Source organism: Myotis daubentonii, chromosome 10, assembly GCF_963259705.1.
Source record: "Myotis daubentonii chromosome 10, mMyoDau2.1, whole genome shotgun sequence".
NCBI lineage: Eukaryota > Metazoa > Chordata > Mammalia > Chiroptera > Vespertilionidae > Myotis > Myotis daubentonii.
Window position 1 is genome coordinate 59,984,031 of NC_081849.1, and position 23,093 is coordinate 60,007,123.

The 23,093-nt window shown below is 40.1% G+C and overlaps 1 protein-coding gene across 4 annotated transcripts in view; it reads right to left on the minus strand.

Moving 5' to 3' along the window:
* MACC1 (MET transcriptional regulator MACC1) overlaps positions 1 to 23,093 on the minus strand; it is a 63,876-nt gene that overhangs the window by 10,630 nt on the left and 30,153 nt on the right. For all 4 annotated transcript variants that reach the window (XM_059712502.1, XM_059712501.1, XM_059712504.1 and 1 more), the window contains 3 exons: positions 16,130 to 16,252; positions 12,152 to 14,184; positions 8,742 to 8,930 (listed from right to left, as the gene is read on the minus strand). In XM_059712502.1, the coding sequence (XP_059568485.1) occupies positions 8,742 to 8,930; positions 12,152 to 14,184; positions 16,130 to 16,244 (2,337 nt within the window). In that variant the 5' untranslated portion in view covers positions 16,245 to 16,252. The remainder of the gene's footprint in view (positions 1 to 8,741; positions 8,931 to 12,151; positions 14,185 to 16,129; positions 16,253 to 23,093) is intronic.

Here is a 23,093-nt window from a genome sequence, read left to right on the forward strand (position 1 = left end):
ATGGCATGAGGGCATGACAATCATTTGCATATTAGCTCTTTATTATATAGGATTAGTTATTGCATTATTTTCCATACAAACAACTATAAACCTACTTTTGCCCCACCCTGGATAGTGGTAAGAGCTCCAGATTTAAAGAACCACATCGTGGGTTTGAATCTAGACTCTTGACTTATTAGCTCTAGGATCTTGGATAAGTTGCAAAACTTCTCTACAGCCTTATTTCCTCCGACTGTAAAATAGAGGGTGGAGAGGAAGGGTACCCAAAGCCATAAAAGCACTGCCAAGTATACAAAGTAAACAGGTCAAGGGTCCTGGCACACACTAGGTGCTTGATTAATGCTAACTGGCGTTTGTACTTGAAATGACATTAAATAACAAAGTCGTGGCCAAACATCTAGAAAAGGAATCCAGGTCACCTAGCCATAAATCTAGGGCCATTTCACTAAAGTATTCCCATGAATCTACCTCAATATTAAGCAGTTTGAATAAGCGCTGATTTGAGACTTATACATAGGTGGACTTTGGTTTTCCGAAATTCATTATTGTTTGTGCTCCTTAATAAACTTCTATATAAAATATCTAAATCAAGTATTAGTGTCTCAAAGTCCATTCTAAAATCTCTCCATAATATTTAACCTAATGTGATTACTATTTCTATTTGATATTCAGAGTGGTAATGAGACATTCACTGTATAATTAAATAAAATATCATAGGAATACAATGCTTAACCCCCTTAATTTTACTGTGATCTCTTTTTCCTTTGTTCCATCATTCCAAATAATGGAGTCTTTTGGAATTAAAGACTAGCAGCAAGAGGTAAAGTATTATAAAAACTAGACAATGGTAATCTAAATATTATGTCACTATGCCAATTCTCTAGTACAAACAACAAAGATTTAGGGAATTGTTATGTACACTGGTAGGTACATTTCCATATAATACTTTTTAAAGAAACTGCAAATATATGTCTTACTGAGAAGAACAGCAAACTATAGATTTCAGTGCCACGGCTAGAACTGAACCAGTTCCAGCAGATGCAGACAATGCCACGTCTTTGTAAGCAGAATCTGGAAGTTGCCACATGAGCCAAAAAAACCATTCGAGTCCAAGGACATTCCTTTTACCTTTTGCAAAGAGATATTTTCCAAGGAAAATGAAATGGTGTTAAGCCAGTAAGAAAAAGCTGACCAGCCAAGACTTTTTCTCATTTGTTTCCATGTATAACCATCCTGCCAGTTTCTCAGAAGACATGCTGACTTTTCCCTTACCTGCATTCTTTCTATTGTTACTCTCAGCCATTTTACTAAAAATTACCATTCAGTTCCTCATTCTCTTTCCAAAATCACTCAACGTCATCCAGTTGCCAAACTCACCTCTGCCTCTTAGTCAAAATAACAGATAATAATGTATTTAGTTATTATAATCTGCAAAGCATTGTCCCAAATATTTCACATATATCTTTTTAAAATTTTATTTATTTATTTTAGAGAGAGGGAATGAGGGAGGGGCGGGAGAGAGAGGAAGTGTGTGTGTGTGTGTGTGTGTGTGTGAGAGAGAGAGAGAGAGAGAGAGAGAGAGAGAGAGAGAGAGAGAGAACATTGATTTGTTGTTCCCTTATTTATGCATTAATTGGTTGATTCTTGTATGTGTCCTGACTGGGGATCAAACCTGCAACCTTGGTGTGTCAGCATGAAGCTCTAACCAACTGAGCTACCTGGCCAGGGCCACATATATTATATCTTTTAATTCTCAAAACATCTGATGAGTAAAAGAATATTATTTGCCTCAATTAAAAAAAGTTGAGTCCTACAAAAGTTAAGTAAATTTCCCAAGGTCCTAGAGCTAATAGATGGTAGAGCTGCAACTTGAATCCAGACAAGAAATCTTAACCTCTATGCTGTGGCAATCATTAGAGACTCTTTCCTCCACCAACATCAAAAAATATATCTAACCACATATCCCAATAATTATTAGGATAAACTCTACCCTCTAGCCCACATATCCTCCTTACTGGTCTCAAGAAGTCACTGAGGTCCCCATCTAGTCCTCTCCAATTATTCAACTGCTTCCCATCCTTCAGGATTAGGCCGTGTTCCCTGATGGTTCCTCCCAACTTTGATCTTTTTCATTTAGTTAATTCTGAAAGGGATTATCAGTAGAGCATAGTGGAAAGGACTGTGCATAAAATACCTGAATTTGAATCCTCATTCTGTCACTTAAGACCCATGTTACTCTGAATAACTTACACAAATTCATTCTTAGTTTGCATTCCTATAAAAAGCAGATGGTATAATGTCTTCCTTAGAAAGTTTGTTGAAATAAATGATATTGTAAAGAAAATGTTCATACATTCAGTTCATATACAATAAATTGCACAACTATTATCATTCTTATTCTTAGTTTCACTTTTTAAAGCATCTAACCATATACTTCTTTAAAATATAACAATTCAAATATAACAGTTTATCACAATTCCCAGGCCAAATAAAATTTGGCTTTAGAGAGAAAAATCATATTTTTCATTGTTGTGTTTTCTTTAGCTCCTAATGCTCCAATGCTGAGAACTGAAGTCCCTGGGGATGTGTTAAGTATGGTTGAATTAAATACTAAGAGAAAATATACAGAGGAGAAAAAATACTAAACAAGCAGGAGGAATTCCATATAGAATTTTTTTAACTTATTAAACAATAAAATTAGCTATTTGAGGTTGACCTACTCTCCCATGTCTTATCTGGACTAAGAATAAAGGGTTCTGAACACTACAGAAGCCAGTCATAAATGAGGAAGGACAGATTCCGGCTAGAAGATAAAACAGAGAATTAGATCCTCCCTGTTTAAGTGTTGACCACAAAAAGACATAAACATACCTTGCCAGTTCTAAATCTATAGGTGAGTGGCTTCTGAGAAGGAAAACAAAAAACTATTGTAATTAGAAATATTGACTGTGTTGGGCTTCCATAGGGAGGGTGGCCCACTCTGGCAGGTCAGATAAGAAATCAGCCTCAACTGATGTGTGCCTGTGGTTGAGGCAAGCATTGGTAAAAGGTATCTTAAAGGTGAAAGTGAACTTTTAGTGTCCTTGGTGAATAAGTGTCCATACTGAATAAGATGGAAAGAGCATAATCTATTCTTAGGCAGGGGGCCAATGGGAGAGCGTTGCTAGGATATGGTCATAATCCCCAGAGGGCTAAGTGAAGAGTACCTAATTTAGGCCTGTGAATATCTTATCTTTGAAATCCCCAGCACTGCCCCTTGTAAAACCCAACCGTTTTTAAAAATGTGCTATTTTTCTAATATTTTATTGATTCCTATTTTGTTTAAATAGAAGATTTAAATATCTTCATAAAAACTCCAATTTTTACTAACTTTCACAGGAAAACCTTGGCAACAATTAAACATCTTTGCATAGCATAAGTGTGTAACGGTCATATTTCAAGTTTTATAGTTCTGTTTTTATGTAGGAATTGCAATGTCATTAGAAAAATTGAGTAATATTTACTAAAATTTAATTTAGGGAGATGATTAATTTAAAAAGTGACCTTCTCAGAAGTCCCCAGAGAGAGGCTTCCCCCCCCCTCCCATCTTATAAAAGAGTAAGAAATGGCCAAAATACTCAACAAAAATCTAACAGACATACTATTAATAATCTCCATTCTTTAATTGGCCTGAGGCTTGATGAAGATGTTCAGGCAAATTTTAGTAGTATCATAACTTGAAAGAAGAAGAAAAAAGGTGAAATGAGATGCTTAAAGCCCCCATCCTAACCCCGTCTACCAGCTCTGTCATTCAGCCACCACACGGGATTGGGAGTGGGTGGGAAGAGTGTAAAGCACAAGGACCCCAAAGTCAAAGGCCTGTTCTCTAAACCTGTTTCTCACTACGCATGCTTTTAAGCAACTAGCAGCCTCCCTACATTTTACATAATATTAGTGCCGACCCACAAGTTTTTGTTCAAAGGATTAAGTTTATCTTTGAAATGTGACCAGAACAGTGCCTGGCACAGAGTAAGTGCTAGATAAATGTTAGATACAATAAAAATAGAACAAAGGGAAAAGGAGTCGTTGAAGAGAAAGGAAAGTGAGTGAGAGAGCCAGACTGTAAGCATTGGAAATTTTCGGAATGTGTGCCCTCTGCAGTGGTGAGATAAAGGAAATAAGAGACATTATTATCTCCCCAGCCCAATTCCACTCTCCTTCCTCTGAGTCCCCTACCCAGAACTACTATCAGTTTGTTTTCAAATCAGCTACTTGACTTGTATATTGATCATACTTAAGAATCATCTCCTTCCTGAGAGAAAAAATTATGCAGCAATGTTTTTTCCAAGGGGGTGGAATTTAGCATAGATTTACTCTTTAGTTTAAGTGGCCTAACAGGTAAAGATTCCCACAGATTATTTGGGGTGGTTTAGGCCAATATACTATGGATTATTTTTAAAAATTTAATAACCTGGATCAGAATGATGATGGTTAGTATTAATCACAATAAATTAATCATTAGTCCCTCAAAAGACACCTAGGGGCTTTCCTTTCTGCTTCTGAGAATTTATTAACTTTGGCATAGACTTAGTTATTTGGGATTCGGGCTGTGCAAAATGTAAATAATGGAAAAGTAGGCTGTTTGGCCTCCATCAAGATTTGGGGAAAGACAAACTATAAACAACCATAATTAGAGAGAATTCAGATGCTTAACAAAGCTGAGAGAATAAATAACTCCGATAAATAACTTTCAACAAACCCTTTTTTAAAAACAGAGACTTATTAAGAAAAAAATTCCTGCTTTCAATTAGACAATTTTTAAAAAGATTTTTTAGAGACCTTTTAGGTTTAAAGAAAAAGTGAGAGGAAGGTGCAGAGATTTCCCATATACTTCCTGCCCCTCATAGGCATAGCCTCCCTATTATCAACAACTCTCCCCAGAAGTGGTATATTTGTTACAATTGATGAATCTACAATGATACAGCATAATCACCCAAAGTCCGTAGTTTACATTAGGATTTACTCTTGGTATTGTGCATTCTATGGGTTTGGACAACTGTACAGTGACATATATCCATCATTATAGTATCACTGCCCTAAAAATCATGTGCTCTTCTTATTCATTCCTCCCTCCCAATCCCTGGCAACCACTGATCTTTTTACTGTCTTCATAGTTTTGCCTTTTCTAGAATGTCATATATTTGGAATCATACAGCATGTAGCCTTTTTCAGGCTGGTTTATTTTGCTTAGTAATATGCATTCAAGGTCCCTCCATGTCTTTTCATGGATAACTTGTTTCATTTTAGTGCTTAATAATATTCCAAGTTCATTTTATCCATTCACCTACTGAAGGCATCTTGGTTGCTTCTAAATTTTGGTAAATGCATATATATATATATATATATATATATATATATATATATATATATATATATATATATATATATTTTTTTTACATATATATTATATATATGTATAATATATAATATATATATTTAACCCTCACCCAAGGGTATTTTTCCATTGATTTTTAGAGAGGGAAAGACAGAGAGAAATCTCAGTGTGAGAGAAACACATCAATTGGTTGCCTCCTGCATGTGCCACCCCGACCAGGGCCTGGGCTGGGAAGGAGCCAGCAACCAAGGTATATGCCCTTGACCAGAATCTAACCCAAGACCCTTTGGTCTGCAGGCCAATGCTCTATACACTGAGCCAAATCAGCTAGGGCTAAATTTTGGTAATTATAAATAAAGTTGTTATAAACATTCATGTGCAGGTTTTCGTGTAGACATGTTTTCAATGCCTTTGGGTAAATACCAAGGAGCACAAATAGAAGATATGATAAGAGTATGTTTCATTTGTGAGAAACAGCCAAAGTCCCTTCCAAAGTGGCTGTACCATTTTGCATTCTCACCAGCAACGAATGAGGATTCCTGTTGCTCCATATCCTCAACAGCATTTGGTGCTATTAGTGTTCTGGATTTTTCAGTTAGAATAGGTGTGCAGTGATATCTCAGTTAGACAACTTTCTCATCAGTTAACTGAAATATCAGAGCAGCATATCCCCCTAAATGTTGTTGTTCTTGTTTCTTATAAATTCCTCATCTTTTAGCTCATTCAGTAAAAAGTGATTTGTAAGTTATAAGGGACTTCTTAGGGTACAGAGATAAATGTAGTCTAAGAGGAGGAAATATGTCAGCCTCCAGCTACTCTTGGCTGAAAGGTCTTGTTTAAAGGAGAGGTAGGCCCTAGGTTCTCAGAAGCCATCCTGCTGAGACGTCCACTGTACATGCTGGGATTCAACTGACTTGATTTGACTCTTGTCCCTTCATGGAAAGGTTGTTTTGTCCTGCACACCCAGCTAGCATAGTTGCTTCAAAGTAAGAAAATTTTCTCCAGCTCTATTAATTTCCAGCTCTATGCCCCAAAAGGAAGTGGAGAACACAGCTTCTGCCTCTTACCAAGTCAACACTAATAAGAGAGATAATCTTCCCTTAACTGAAATACATATCTTGAAAATGCTTACACTCATGTGAGAGAAAAATACAGAACATTTTATAGGTGCTCATCACTGGAATATTTTTATTTAAGTCATAAAAATTGTCACAATTTATTTGCTAAATAGAGCAAATATGTATCTAACTTATGCCTAACAGTATACATTTAATATTTATAAAAAATAAATTTTATTTAATTTAATATTTGCAAGATAAATATTACTTTGTGTTATGTGCTGTCATTCTATATTTGATGTCTATAGTTTCTATTATACACAAAATTGTCAGAGACAATGAAGCTCTTAGAGATCTTTGTTTATCATTACCATCCACCCTCTTAATGCTTATTGTCACCAAATATTATTTATCACAAATTACTAAGTCTCTGCCTAACATCGATAAATACTTATTATTGTACTAGAGGCCCGGTGCACAAAAATTTGTGCACTCGGGGAGGGAGGGGGGGTCCCTCAGCCTGGCCTGTGCCCTCTCCCAGTCTGGGACCCCTCGGGAGATAACAACCTGCTGGCTTAGGCCTGCTGCCGGGTGGCAGAGGGCAGGCCCAATCCCTAGGTGCAGCCCCTGGTCGGGCTCAGAGCAGGGCCATTTGGGGAGTTGGGGCACTGCCCCATGTCATGCACAGAGCAGGGAGGATCAGGAGGTTGCGATGCCACCCTCAGTCACGCTCAGGGTAGGGCCGATTGGGGGGTTGGGGCACCGCCCCCTGTCACACTCAAGGCAGGGTCGATGGGGAGGTTGCGGCGCAACCCCCTGTCACGCACAGAGCAAGGCCAATCAGGGGGTTGGGGCGCTGGCCCCTGTCACTCACAGAGCAGAGCCCATCAGAGGGGTTGGGGCGCCGCCACTCTCACACTCAGGGCAGGGCCGAAGGGGAGGTTATGGCTCTACCCCATCACACACAGAGCAGGACCCGTTGGGGGGGGCGGGGGGGAGGGGGTTGGGGCACCACACCCTGTCACACACAGAGCAGGGCCGATCAGTGGGTTGGGGCACTGCACCCTGTCACACACAGAGCCGCAGAGCGATCAGGGGGTTGGGGAGCTCCCCCCTATCAGGAACAGAGCAGGGCTGATCAGGGGGTTGGGGCGCCTTCCCCTGTCCCAAACAGAGCAGGGCGGATAGGGAGGTTGTGGCCCCGCCCCCTGTCGCACACAGAGCCGCAGGGCGATCAGGGGGTTCAGGGGGTTTGGGCACTGCCCCCTGTCACACTGATCCCGGTGCCGGGAGGCCTCGCGGCTCCGCTGATCCCCGTGCACTGGGTGTGTGTGGGGGGGGGGGAGTGTCCCTCAGCCCAACCTGCCCCCTCTCACATACTGGGAGCCCTCAGGCGTTGACCCCCATCACCCTCCAATTGCAGGATCGACCCCTTGCCCAGGCCTGATGCCTCTGGCCTAGGCATTCGGCCCGGGCAGCGGGGACCCGCAGCTGCAGCGGCCCCACGATCGTGGGCTTCGCTTTAGGCCCAGGCAAGGGACCCCTAGCTCCTGGGACTGCCAGCTTCGACCGTGCCCAGCTCCCATCACTGGCTCCACCCCTACTTCCTGCTATCACTGGCCAGGGCGGAAAAGGCACCTGATTCTCCGATCATGGCTGGGGGGCAGGGCAAAGGCGGGTGCCGCCTTAGCCCTGCCCCCCAGCTCTTAGCTCCCCCCTGGGTTTCTGATCACTGTCAGTGGCAGGGGGCTTCTTCCTGCTTTCCCTTTGGCCTCCCTGCATTGTGCCTACATATGCAAATTAACCGCCATCTTGTTGGCAGTTAACTGCCATCTCAGTTGGCAGTTAATTTGCATATAGCCCTGATTAGCCAATGAAAAGGGTAGCTCGTACGCCAATTACCATTTTTCTCTTTTATTAGTGTTGATAATTTTCCCTTGCCCTGACTGAGTCCAATCTCCTCCCTTCAAAGTTATGTGTTCTCTGCCTCAAATTCTTCTAGGCCTGCCTAATAACTGACTAGCTATCCAATTTGGTCAATTCATTTGATTAAAGGCCATGTTAATATGCAATCCAATAAGATAAGCATCAATATATTTTACAGGTTCTCAATGCATATTTTAAAGGCCTTGACAGAGTGATATGTGCATATTTCAGAAAATATCAATGATTATAGGGACTGTGACTTCAGTTAGGGGTCCTCTAGAACAGAACCCCAATTTATCCATGTAAGTGGTTCAGGGTTGACTACATTTGGTTTACTTGGTCTGCAATTTTTCACTATTGAAGTAGACAAACAGAAATATTACCTCCACAGCAACAGCTCCAGCTTTTCCTCGGTGAGGAATTTCATATGCCTCCACTTGCTGCTTTGTGAATCGTACTAGCTTTTGAGCTAGTTCCCTCCAGCCTTTTCCCAGCTTGACAGCTGAAGTCAGGAGCGCAGCCTCTTGGATGATATGCGCTACTATCCCTTGGCAATCCATCTTCAGTAGGGCCTGCAGCAAGAATTACATGTCACAATTAAAAGCAACTAATGTGGGCTTTTCCCTAGAAATTCAATTTTTCATTACATAATCTAAAAACTGGCATCCTATTTTTCACCACACATATATTTGAGTTTCCTAAATTTTAAAAAGTTGATTTACTTTTAAGCAAATCCAACCAGCAAAGTACAGAGGACACAGCTGGACCAAAATTAGAGGAGATTTAGGGCTAACTCAGTGGCTAAATATAGGGCCTTGGGTAAATCACTTAACTAATATGTTTCTTAATATCTTTAACTGCAAAAGGAGGATGTTGAACTAGACCAGTGATGGCGAACCTATGACACACGTGTCAGAGGTGACACGCGAACTCATTTTTTGGGTTGATTTTTCTTTGTTAAATGGCATTTAAATATATAAAATAAATATCAAAAATATAAATCTTTGTTTTACTATGGTTGCAAAGATCAAAAAATTTCTATATGTGACACGGCACTAGAGTTAAGTTAGGGTTTTTCAAAATGCTGACACGCCGAGCTCAAAAGGTTCGCCATCATTGAACTAGACACTTCTAAAGACATCCTGAGGTTCTAAGGGTCTATAGTTGATCAATTCAGGGATGATAATTCACTCTTCAAAAACTAATCCCTTTCCTTATCAGAGGATTGACTACAGTATTTCTCTGAGGAGCGAGCACATTGGTGCCAATAAACATTCTATTCTTCATTAAAATGTGATTTAAAGTTCACAGAATTCTGCCATTGCATGTAAATGAGACACTACCACAACTTTGAACAAAGCTATTGATAATAATAACTTTAAAAAAATTATCCCTCTCCCTTCATCACTAGTGTAATTTTGCCTAATATAAACCATAAGGTATTAAAGATAAAACATTCAGTCTTCTATAATGCAAAATGGAATATCATCAGACTCTTCCTTAATTAGGCATCTAAGCCTTGTCAATCATTACACATTTCAAACAAGTCCATGAGTTTCTTTTTTGCCTTGAATATATTTTTAAAATATGGGATTAAATCTATCTACATTTCTTTTTTGTTCAAATAAGCAAAAAAAAAAATGTTGGGTGGCTCCTCATCATTTAATTGCACTTAAAAACACTGTCTATCATTATGAAACAATAAGTAAAAATGAATGACCAAGTAAGGTCACAGACGGTCTTTCCCATGGTCTTTATACTAGTACATGCCCATACATTTATAGTGAGGATTTATAACTACAGGGAGAAGTAGTACTGAGCCATCAGGCCTCTAAGGTTCTTTGACTAAACTGAGGAGTGGGGTTAGCAATGCTTATCTCAGTTTCTTGTTTCAAGGGGAAAATCTGCACTTAGAATGCAAAACCCGAGTTTAAAGACCAGCTCCACATAGTACAGGACTTTAGGTAAATCTCAAAAGTATCTCTATTTAATGATTTAAAAAATAAATATAGCATTAATAACACCCCATCTAATTTCCTATAATCATTATGAAAGTTGAATCAGATGCTCAAGTACTTTGTAGAGTATCAAGTTGCAAGTATATAAGGACAGTCAGTCTCAATGTCTAGAGATGACTACAGAGTTTAGAACCCACAATCTTTATCAGCTCCAATCCAGCTACCCCAAATTAGGATACAATCCAAGAAAAATGTATACTTATTTGCAAATTAAGTTTCAAGAGGTGGCCTCTATACCATACTTTCCATCATCTTCTGGTCAGACAACCACACCTAAGCCCCTTCCATTTGGAAATCCTGAAGCCTCCCCTGGGACACCCTGGGAGCTTTTAGCAACTATATCCTTGAATAAGCCCTCCACCAGCACTGTCTAGTTTGTCACCAAAGCTACTCATGATCATACATCAACACAGTCAGGTTTAAACTTTCAGACCATTTGGCCAATATTACATTTTTTGCCACTAAGTTCAACAAAGCAATTTTCAATTCAAATCTTCATGCAGTACATGAACTATGAGAGATAATGAGCTACTGCAAAACATATGTGCAGCTTTGACCTTGTAGATCAGCCAATGACTCTAAATGGCCCAGATTAAGTGATACTGCAGCACATCACCATAAAACTATACATTCAACTGCATTAGGGGGCTTTTAAAATTTAACCCTTTCAGTATTACTGTAGAATCATCAAAATAATTGAAAGAGAAGAAATATTTTAAATATTCCTATTTCTTTATTACATAAATTATTGTTAATGTCATTGAATAAACTCCTCTCCGACATCCCCCGAGGGGTACCAGATTGTGAGAGGGTGCAGGCCAGGCCGAGGGACTCCACTGGTGCACAATTGGGGCCAGGAAGGGATGTGGGAGGTTAGCCAGCTGGGGAGGGACCGCGGGAGGGCTCCAGGGCATGTCCAGCCTGTCTCATTTAGTCCCGTCAGCTGGACCCCTATGGGTTGGAGTGTCTACCCCTGGTGGTCAGTGAACGTCATAGCGAGTGGTTGAACAGCCTTAGCATATCATTAGCATATTATGCTTTGATTGGTTGAACAGATGACCGGATGCCCAGACACTTAGCATATTAGGCTTTTATTATTATTTATACATTCACATTTTAGAAATTTTTAGAAGTATGCTCTTGATTTTTTTTATTTTTATAAAATGCCAAATTTTCTTTTTAAGGCAAAATAGTTGATATCTTCTTTATAACTCTCCACTGAGCCTTATACTAGGTTGAATATTATGAGGAAAAGAAATGATCCTGTGAGTTCTACTAGAACATGAGGATTAAGAAGAGAATAAGCAATATTATTTTGGCATTATGATGAATCACATACAGAAGAAGAATATTAAATTGCTAAAGTAAAGGACATTGATTATATGTTTTTTAAAAACCACTAAAAAGCAGACCTATAGCAAAGGCCAAGTTAATTAGTTTTGTTTCAGTTTGCTCTTATTCATGTAATTGGAATTTCTGATATTTTAAGAGTTATTCAAATATTTGGGAGAGAAAAGAAAAAGAATCTCTTAACTATTATGCTCTAGCACAAACAGAAACTTTAATCTTCCTTTAAAAGATGATCCTATGGGACTAGTTTCTGGATCTAAGGAACTAATTATATGGTCTTGCAGGAAAAGCTATATATATGTATACTGTAGATTGACTTCAAATTATTTGAGAATGCTAAGAATTTTTTATCTCCTTCTCTCATATGTTTGGTTATAAATATCACCAAATTAATAAAGTGTTCTATGTGATCAAGCAATACTCACCACAACAAGCTCATAAAGAAACTTTCTGGTATTCTTGTCTCTGTGGCAATCTTCCTTTAACTTCTTTAAAACATAAGAAACTTTTTCTGATTCTTTGTCTGCATGTGTTCGTTCAAAACCTTCCAGTGCCAGATGTGAGTAACCCAGGACATCAGCTAAAACTTTCCAATCATAAACTTTTTCTGACACCAAAGTCAATATAACTGAGTAGATATAAGTCAGTTTTTTAAAGGGCAGGACAATTTGTTCAAGAAGGTTCCTGGTTGTGAAGACACGATCTGACATTGATATTACTTGCTCTTTTGCAATCACCTTGACATTTTTGCAGTGTACAAGTCCAATCTTACCTCGCAGGACTCCCACATACCATTCTTTCACTCTGGACTGCCCAATGGCTTTTACCTTACCTTCTCCAAGAAGAGCTATTGTGTCCCCTTTGATATACTCAAGTAAGTAGTCAATCTTGTTTTGTCTTAGCACTGTCTTCAGAGTCACTCCATATTTGGTAAAGTTTAATTTTTTGTCTTGAAATATAGGGTATTTAACATACACTGCTGGTAATGAAGGAGCAGACTTGATTTCCTTCTCTTTCTGCAAATTACCTGGCAGATTTAAGGGTCTTTTTAGGTTTGGGGCTGGATCAGGTGTAGTGATAAAAAACTGTGTCACTGGTCTACCATTGGGAGGCCCCAACTGAACCTGGAAAACAAACAAGTGCATTTTTCTGGAGTCAACTAAAGAAAATAAAAATTGTTGATGAACTACTTGACTTGCTTGCAACTGCTTTTGTTTAAGTTCTTTCCTTTCTCCTTCTATCTTTACTTCAAAACCAGGATCACATGAAAAAACAGAAATACTTAAATCTTGTGGCTTGTCAAGTAAGAATGAATGCTTCCCCCACAGCTGAAACACAACTGGAGAGGTGTTTTTTCCACCCTTCTTTATATCAGAGATTGTAAGCTTTCCCGGCATATAACTGTGTCCACAAACTGTGAAAACAGTAGTGAAACTGGGATGGATATATTTGGGCCCATAAATTCCAATTGAGGTGGTTTTGTGGATATAATCCCAGATGGTGGCAGCTGGTGACTGAGTAGCTTTAGCTTGTGCAGCAACCACTAGATACATCACCTGACTCAAATCTATTAGCTTGACTTGGATGGTGTCTTTATAAATGTAGCAGTTGTTTAACACTGTGAAAGGGCCTTCTTTATTCGGGCTGTGTAAACACACCATTTCTGTCATGACTTGGCTGAAAGGATCCTTTCTCACTTCAGCCCCGATTTTCATCTCCAGCAAAATGGCTTCCATTGTGTTAAGGTTGCCTAACATGATTTCCAACAGTGGGCTTACAGTGCATGAAAGATCATGATTAAGCATTTGTGGAGGATCAAGAAAAACCCTTAGCGATACCTCTTGGAATTCACCCACAGCTACATGACCTTGGGGCACATGAACAGTGATATCTGATTCAGGTAATTGTACTGACCCTCCTTGGTGGTTTAACTTACAAACTACCACAGTCTCCGCAACTTGTGTTTGGGCCCATCCAGGACTCTGATTAATTATATTCAAATCCAGGCAGGAGCGGGCCAGCTGGCGTTGACTTAACCAAGCCATTTTATAAGCCTCTCGATCATTTTGAAGCCATTGTAAGTCATGTTCCAGGATCTGGTCAGAGTTACGTATATTCTGATGGGCATGTGCTTTGTCATCTAATATGTCCAAAAGTTCTGAAACACTTTTAGATCTCACTGATTTCCTTGAGGAAGACTGCCTACACAATTGATGCACATCAAGTTCATCACCAGAGGAATCCAAAGAATTTCCAGTTTCAATTTCTCTTAAAAAGAGAAAAGGATCTTCCTTCAAGATGGAAATATTATTTTTCTTCTGGTTATTTCTTAGCTGAGTTATATCATCCAAAAATGGGTTAGAAGCAGACAGTTCATTCCAGAATGGATTTGTAGCTTTGGAAACATTATTGCTGTGAAGTGTGAAAGCATCTGGCCAGTTGAGAAGCAAACTTGAGTCTGGACATTTGTGGCATTTTAGCAAAAACAAGGAAAAAACAGAAGTGAGTGTCATTGTGAGATAAAACCAAGATTAATTTTTATTAAAAATTCAAGACTTTTTATTTTGCTTTTTTATTGACAGTACAGTAGGAACTGCAAAATTAATGTTAAATTTGGATAATTTTTCATGCTGTGAGAAAACGGAACTTGTTCCACCAGTTCATTTTGACCACATGTCATGCTATTTTATCTTAAGACATAATGATTTACAAATAAGTAAATGTTTAACAATTTATTTATTTATTTATTTATTTTTTTTTTTAAATATATTTTATTGAGTTTTTACAGAGAGGAAAGGAGAGAGATAGAGAGTTAGAAACATCGATGAGAGAGGAACATCGACCAGCTGCCTCCTGCACACTCCCCACTGGGGATGTGCCCGCAACCCAGGTACATGCCCTTGACCGGAATCGAACCTGGGACCTTTCAGTCCGCAGGCCGACGCTCTATCCACTGAGCCAAACCGGTTTCGGCAATGTTTAACAATTTAGATATCAATTTAACACACTTCCTTCAAAAGGACCCAGACTAGATATACTTATGCCTTATGGTTTTGTGTTTGACTTTCACAAAAGAAAACCTCTGAACAAACAGAATAATTTAGTCAATTACCCAGATTTTTGTCTAAACATTAAATAGTTGGTCTCAATATATCTACATTATTCATTAATTTTTTTCTTTTCTGATAATACTCAATATTTGAAAAATGTCAAATATTATCAGTTAATAATTAAAATAACTTAAAAATAATAAGCCAAATAGACAATGCATTTTTAATATTATTTCCTGACAACTTTGTTGATAGATTTTAATTACATCGAAGCCTGGCCAGCATGACTCAGTGATTGAGCATCGACCTATGGACCAGAAGGTGTCAGTTCCATTCCCAGTTGGGGCACATGCCCAGGTTTCAGGCTCAATCTCCAAAGTGGGTTGTGCAGGAGGCAGTTGATCAATGATTCTCTCTCATCATTGATGTTTCTATCTCACTCTCCCTCTCTGAAATCAATAAACTATATTTTTAAAAATTTTCATATACAATAAACATCAGATTAGGAATTCATTCAGCTTTGATTTTCAAGTTTAACATGACGAAGAACAGGTTTACCACTATGAAATAAAAAGATTGCTTTGAAAAGAGTAGTTTAAGAATCAGCAACACATTAAAATAGTCAAATATCAACTGTAAAGACTTTCTACATATCTCACAAATATTGAAGTCCTTTTTATGTTGAGAGCTACTCAGACTTGGTCATTTCTCAATAAACAGTGGTAATGATTCTGTGGACTTTATGTGGCTAGTACTGATTTAGTGAAAAATGAAAGCCAAGAGGCCAACCAAAAGAGAAAAATGAGTTCAAGTAAACTGTCAGACTTTCTTTTATTAAATATATATATATATATAACTGTCAGACTATTTTTACTTTAATATTTATATAACTATTACCTTGATTGAAATAAGTTATTAGTGGCATATATTAAAATTTAGAAGATGCATTTTTTTTAAAAAAAGTTGTATTTCTCCTATTTCTATACTTTCATCAAACCAGTTACATATAACTCTTAAACTACTTTTCCTCTAAGGATAAATTTAGTTCTTTTATGCTTTATAAAGATTTCTTAGCTCACTCCAACCTCTAGAGATGTCTTCAACCCCCAAATTCATTATATATTTACTGGTATTATATATACCACTCATTTAATAATGAATTTTGCCTCCTCATAATATTTATTGTAATCTGTTGCCTCCACTATTTTGCTCTTTTTAATAATAGTGTAAATATTTCTATGATAATTAGGGATTTTCTAATTCTTTTCATCTTTTGTAGCACTTTTCAGAGGTAGAATTGCAATAGCTGCTAGTACTGGATGAAAATATCACAACAATTATACATTCCCATACCTGTGATATTGCAATTTTTTGATGATTTTTGGGCTTCCATGTCAATCAAATTTCCTTCAGATATGCTTCGTGAAATTCCTCCTAACCAAACATGGGCTCTTTCACTGGTTAACATTTTTCCACCTACAAAGTGAAAAATAGACAACATGTAAGCATATACATGTTGGCAGAGAAACCAAACTCAAGGTAATCACACATATTTAAGTAGAAAATTACATATAAAAATACTCTTCATAGGTTCTCTCTTTCTGGTAGGATGCTAGAGTAGATAAGTATCAGGACTTCATTGAAAAATACTCAGATCCTGGATTAATGCAAAAAAGAAGACCAAGAAATGCATTTGTAATCCTATAAAAAAGTAATAATGAAAATCCCAAGGATAATTTTTTTAAAAGCAAAGTGCAAATTTCAATAAATAGATATTCCCTGTTTCATGACTAAGATTAAAAAATCACAAAACTGGAATTCTTCCCCAAATCCTTCTACACATCAATTCAGTTCTAAAATAAAAAAATCACAATGTTATCTAATCTAATAAAAGACAAACATGCAAACTGACCGTACCTTTGCTATGCCTTAAGCCACGCCCACCAGCCAATCAGAGTGACTATATGCAAATTAATCCAACCAAGATGGCGGCCAGCAGCCACGGAGCTGGAGGGAGCAGGAGGCTTGGTTGCTCCAGTGATGGAGGAAGCCAAGCTTCCTGCCTGCCGCAGCCAGCTCTGGAAGCCAAGCTTCCACTGAAGGCAACAAAGTTTCAATTACAGAAGGTAAATAAATCCCAGAAAAAAAAGAAAAAAGAAAAAAAGGAGAGGCTGGGAGCTTCCATTGCCGGGGGGCTTTGCCGGCCTGAAAACGGCCCTCAGCCCTCACCCAGACTGGCCAGGAACCCCAGTGGGACCTCCCACCCTAAAGGGGGCATGGCCAGCCTGAAAACAGCCATCAGCCCCTCACCCAGGCTGGGCAAACCTCCATGGGGTGAGGGTCCCCACTGGAGGAGGGGGGGCTTGACCAGCCTGAAAACAGCCATCAGCCCCTCTCCCAGACTGGCCAGGCACCCCAGCGGGACCCCCACCCTGATCTGGGACACCCTTCAGGGCAAACAAGCTGGCCCCCACCCATGCACCAGGCCTCTATCCTATATAATGAAAGGGTAATATGCAAACTGACCCTAACATCAGAGCGACTGGGAATGACTGGTCACTATGACACATACTGACCACCGGGGGACAGACGCTCAATGCAGGAACTGCTCCTGGTGGTCAGTGTGCACCCACAGGGGGAGCTCTGCTCAGCCACAAGCCAGACTGACAGCTGCCAGTACAGCGGTGGTGGTAAAAGCCTCTCCCACCTCCTCAGCAGCACTAAGGATGTCTGACTGCAGCTTAGGCCTGCTCCCTGCTGGCAAGTGGACATCCCCCAAGGGCTCCTGGGCTGCCAGAGGGATGTCTGATTCCCAGCTTAGGCCCAATTCCCTAGGGAGCGGGCCTAAGCCAGCAGGTGGTCATCCCCTGAGGGGTCCCAGACTGCGAGAGGGCACAGGCTGGGCTGAAGGACCCCCCCCCCCACCGAGTGCACAAATTTTTGTGTACCCGGCCTCTAGTGTGTATATAACATATGACATATATATATGTGTGTGTGTGTGTGTGTGTGTGTGTGTTTGTAAGTCCTTATGCTATTTTAAAATGTATATATTATACCTTGAGAATATTATGCTAATTGAAATCAGTCAGAAAAAGCTAAGAATCATATGACTTCACTCTTATCTACATATATAAAATCCTAATATGCAAATTGTTCCCTCAGGAGTTTAACCGGGAGACCTGGAGTTCAATTGCTTGCTATGATGTATGCTGACCACCAGGGGACAGCACAGAATGAAGGAAGGCCCCCAGCCGTCAGTTGGCATTCGGGTTAAGGAAAGCCCCAATTGGCCCTGATTGCCAGCCAGGCCTAGGACCCTACCCATGTGGAATAAAAAACTGAAACTCACAGACACAGAAGAAGGGGGTTACCAGAGGGAAGGGGGATGGGGGAGTACAAAAGGGTAAAGGGGGCCAAATATATGGTGACAGAAGATTATTTGACTTTGGGTGGTGGGCACTGAATGCGATATACAGATCACATAGCATAGAAATGTACACTTGAAACCTATATAATCTTATCACCAGTGTCATACCAATACATTTTATAAAAAATAAAAATAAAAAAGATCATAAAAAAGAAAAAAAAGAAAGCAAAGGGCTAATATTTAAAATAATTCAGAAGAAGATTACAAAAGTAATGTACACCACAGATACCAGCATTCATTGTAAATAAGTGCTGAGTAAGACAATATGAAATTGGAACAGAATTAGACTAAACACACAGAATACTCCCAGAAGCAGACTCACCCTCACAAGGCAAAAAATGGGAGAAGATATACCCATTACATATGACTAAAAAAGAAAAAAGGACTAAATTCCAAAATATATCAAGATTTCTACAAATCACTAAGCAAAATAAAAACATTATTAAAAATTTTGGAGGGAAAATATCTGAACAAGCATTTCTCTGAAAAATTAAACACAATGACCCCTAAATAAATAAAATATGCTCTATTTATTAATAATAAGGGAAATGCTAAATAAAACCACATAAGATACAATTAGTACCAATAAAATGTGCAAAAATACTTAAATCTGGCAGCACCAATTATTGGCAAAGATGTCAGGCAAAGGGGAACCCTATACCTTCCTATTGTAAGTATCAATAGGTACAACCACATAGAAATCAATCTGGCATTGTCTAGGAAAGATGCTTACAGCCTACTACCCACAATTCCAATCCCACTTATTTGTTCTAGTAAAACCTCTATATGTTCATTAGAAAAGATATACATAAGTGTGTTCATTATATTATATTAACAGGAAAGTGAAATCAACCATAATATCCTTTGTTATATGCATAGATAAAGAAATTGTGTCTCAATATACAGTAGTGCCATGTAACTATGAACACAGATATATTACAACTAAAAGTATCAAAATGTACTAAACTGAAACTTAGCCTAGGTTTTTTATGCTTTTGTATGCAATTGTAAATGGGATTTTTTTTTTTAATTTCTCCTTCTGGTTACTCATTATTAGTGTACTAGAGGCCTGGTGCACAAAAATTCATGCACTCAGGGGGTTCCCTCAGCTTGACCTGCGCCCTCTCACAGTCTGGGAGGCCTTGGGGGATGTCCAACTGACAGCTTAGGGGAGAGTGCCTAAGCCGCCAGTAGGACATACTTAGTGCTGCTGCAGAGGTGGGAGAGGCTCCCGCCGCTGCCGCAGCACTCGCCAGCCATCAGCCTGGCTTGTAGCTGAGTGGCGCTCCCCCTGTGGGAGTGCAATGACCACCAGGGGGCAGCTCCAGCCCTGCCCCCATCGCCCATCCACCACTGCTGGTTGCTGCTGCTTCCCAATTTCCGTCCCCTCCCTCTGCCTGCTGGCACCCTCCTTGGCTGGCCTGCCACCCGCTCGACCCTGCCCACTGGTCATTCCACAGTTTGGTCGATTTGCATATTAGGCTTTTATTATATAGGCTAGGAATGCAACAAATTTCTGAATATTAATTTTGTATCCTGCTAAAAAGTTTTTTTAATCAGATTTCACAGAGTGAAAAAATGAATAGCAGCAATGAGACATAAGTAACCTACAAGGTCAAACAGCTGGTGAGTGATTAACTCAGAAATAATTACTCATACACAGTACAGCTACCCCATAGAGCTATAACTCTGGACATTGTAACCCCTGTCAGACTCAAGTATATTCTGAGACTACCACCTTCTAGTTCAAATTTACATTCATGCTAATTTCCTCACTTCTTGTTCTCCTTCATGTGTTAACCACGTGTCTTTCAACGTTGACTCTTCTTTTTTATCATATTCATCTTTCAAGTATTTGACATTTTACTTCCAAGAAGTTTATTTCATTTTTAAAAGAAATCAAGCCTTTTCTGTTATAAAGAGCAAATTAAATGAAGAGAAGATGAAAAAGGGAGGAAAGAAAAGGAGAGGAAAGGCATATTTTCCAAACATGATGAATAAGCAAATGCAAAACCTATCTCAGAAGGTGCCATACTTTAAAACATCAAATGGGGCAATAGCAGTTTTTTTCCTTTGATAGTTGAAACTACACGGAAAGATTGGGCGAAAAGCCGAATTATGCAATATGCAATTTGCACTGAAACCTCAAGTTTCCTGGCAGATCTTCAAAATATTGTGGTTGATTTTACCAACTATAATGTCAAAATCTAAGAGTCCTTAGAACGCCTCAGGTAGCTAAAACTTTGAGATAGGAAAACTAAGTTCACATCCTTCAACAAAATTAAGCAAATAAACATAAAATATGAAAAAATTTAGATGCAAAAGTATATTTCAAAAAGAGAAAGTACATTTTCAATTGAAAACCAATTTAGGTGGATCTACCTAAACTCTAATTTGTGGAGAAACGAGCAGAAAGAAAATTTACACCTAGGATTCCTTTGAGACAAACAACCCTTGATGTAAAAAATAGTTATAACCCAGTCAAAATAGTTAGGAATCCTCACCCACATAAGCACCAGGAATGGTGCCTTATGCAGCTATGATCCTGGAGAATTGTAACATCTCAGAACCGAAGGCACAAGTTGATGATTAGCTAACATTCTTTCTGGTCACCAAGCAGATCTCCACTGTCCTTTAAGCCAGTGGTCCTAAATCTCAGCTGTACCAAAATCACCTGAAGCGCTTGATCAACGCCGTTTGCTGGACCCAGCCCAGCGTTTCTCATCTTGCACCCAAGAATTTGCATTTGTAACCAGTGACCCAGTGGTGTGATGCTGTAGTCCTGGGGGCCATGTTTTGAGCACCACATTTTGAAAACCCCCATGTTAATCTCTTTCCCTGGCTAAGCGGATTTCTCCCTATTCTCTGGCTGCTCCCACTAGTCTCCTTCTCCCAATCTTTTTATGTACACACACACACACCACACACACACACACACACACACACACACACACACACCACACACACGCACGCACACACACACACACACACACACACCACACACACCTCACACACACCACACACACACATACCACACACACACACACACACACCTCACACACACACACACCTCACACACACACATACACCACACACACACACACCTCACACACACACACCACATACACACACACCTCACACACACACACATACCACACACACACACACACACACACCTCACACACACACACACACACACCTCACACACACATACACCACACACACACACCTCACACACACACACACACACCACACACACACACCTCACACACACACATACGCACACACACACACCTCACACACACACCACACACACACCACACACACACACCTCACATACACACACACCACACACACACACCTCACACACACCACACACACACACACACCTCACACACACACATACGCACACACACACACCTCACACACACACCACACACACCACACACACACACACCACACACACACACCTCACACACACACACACACCACACACACACACCTCACACACACCACACACACACACACACCTCACACACACACACACCTCACACACGCACCACACACACACACCACACACACACACCTCACACACACACACACCTCACACACACACACACCACACACACACCACACACACACCTCACACACACACACACACACCTCACACACACACCACACACACACACACACACACACCTCACACACACACACACCTCACACACACACACACCTCACACTCACACACACCTCACACACCCACACACACCATACACACACACACCTCACACACACACACACACCACACACACACACACACACACACCTCACACACACACACACCACATACACACACACCTCACACACACACACATACCACACACACACACACCTCACACACACACACACACACCTCACACACACATACCACACACACACACCTCACACACACACACACACACATACCACACACACACACACCTCACACACACACACACACCTCACACACACATACACCACACACACACACCTCACACACACACACACCACACACACACACACACCTCACACACACACACATACGCACACACACACACCTCACACACACACCACACACACACATACCACACACACACCACACACACACCTCACACACACACACACACCACACACACACACACACCACACACACACACCTCACATACACACACACCACACACACACACACACACCACACACACACACACACACACCACACACACCACACACACACCACACACACACACACACCTCACACACGCACCACACACACACACCTCACACACACACACACCACACACACACCTCACACACACACACACCACACACCACACACACACACACACACACACACACAAACACACACCTCACACACCACACACACACACACACCTCACACACGCACCACACACACACACCTCACACACACACACACCACACACACACCTCACACACACACACACACACCACACACCACACACACACACACACACACACACACACACAAACACACACCTCACAGGACGTCATCCTAAATCTGGGTTTTTTCTATGAATACAGGGAGAGCTGGTATAAGAGGAAAGCCCTTGACCAGAAGGCCCACCTGTGAAGGGTAGTGCTTGTTTAAATAGCTGCAAATAGCCAACCACATTTATCATTTCCCTGTGTTTTCTCCCAATTATCTTTATATTCAGTGGCAACTGTTGTTCTAGATAGAAATGTTTAAAACTTTGTCTAAAGAAGCAGGAGTCAGTCTATGTTGGAATGAGTAAGTGGTAAAGGAGCAGTCTACTACTCACTTAATTGGGGACAACATTCTTGACAATATGCCTTTTCCAACAAACTTATTCT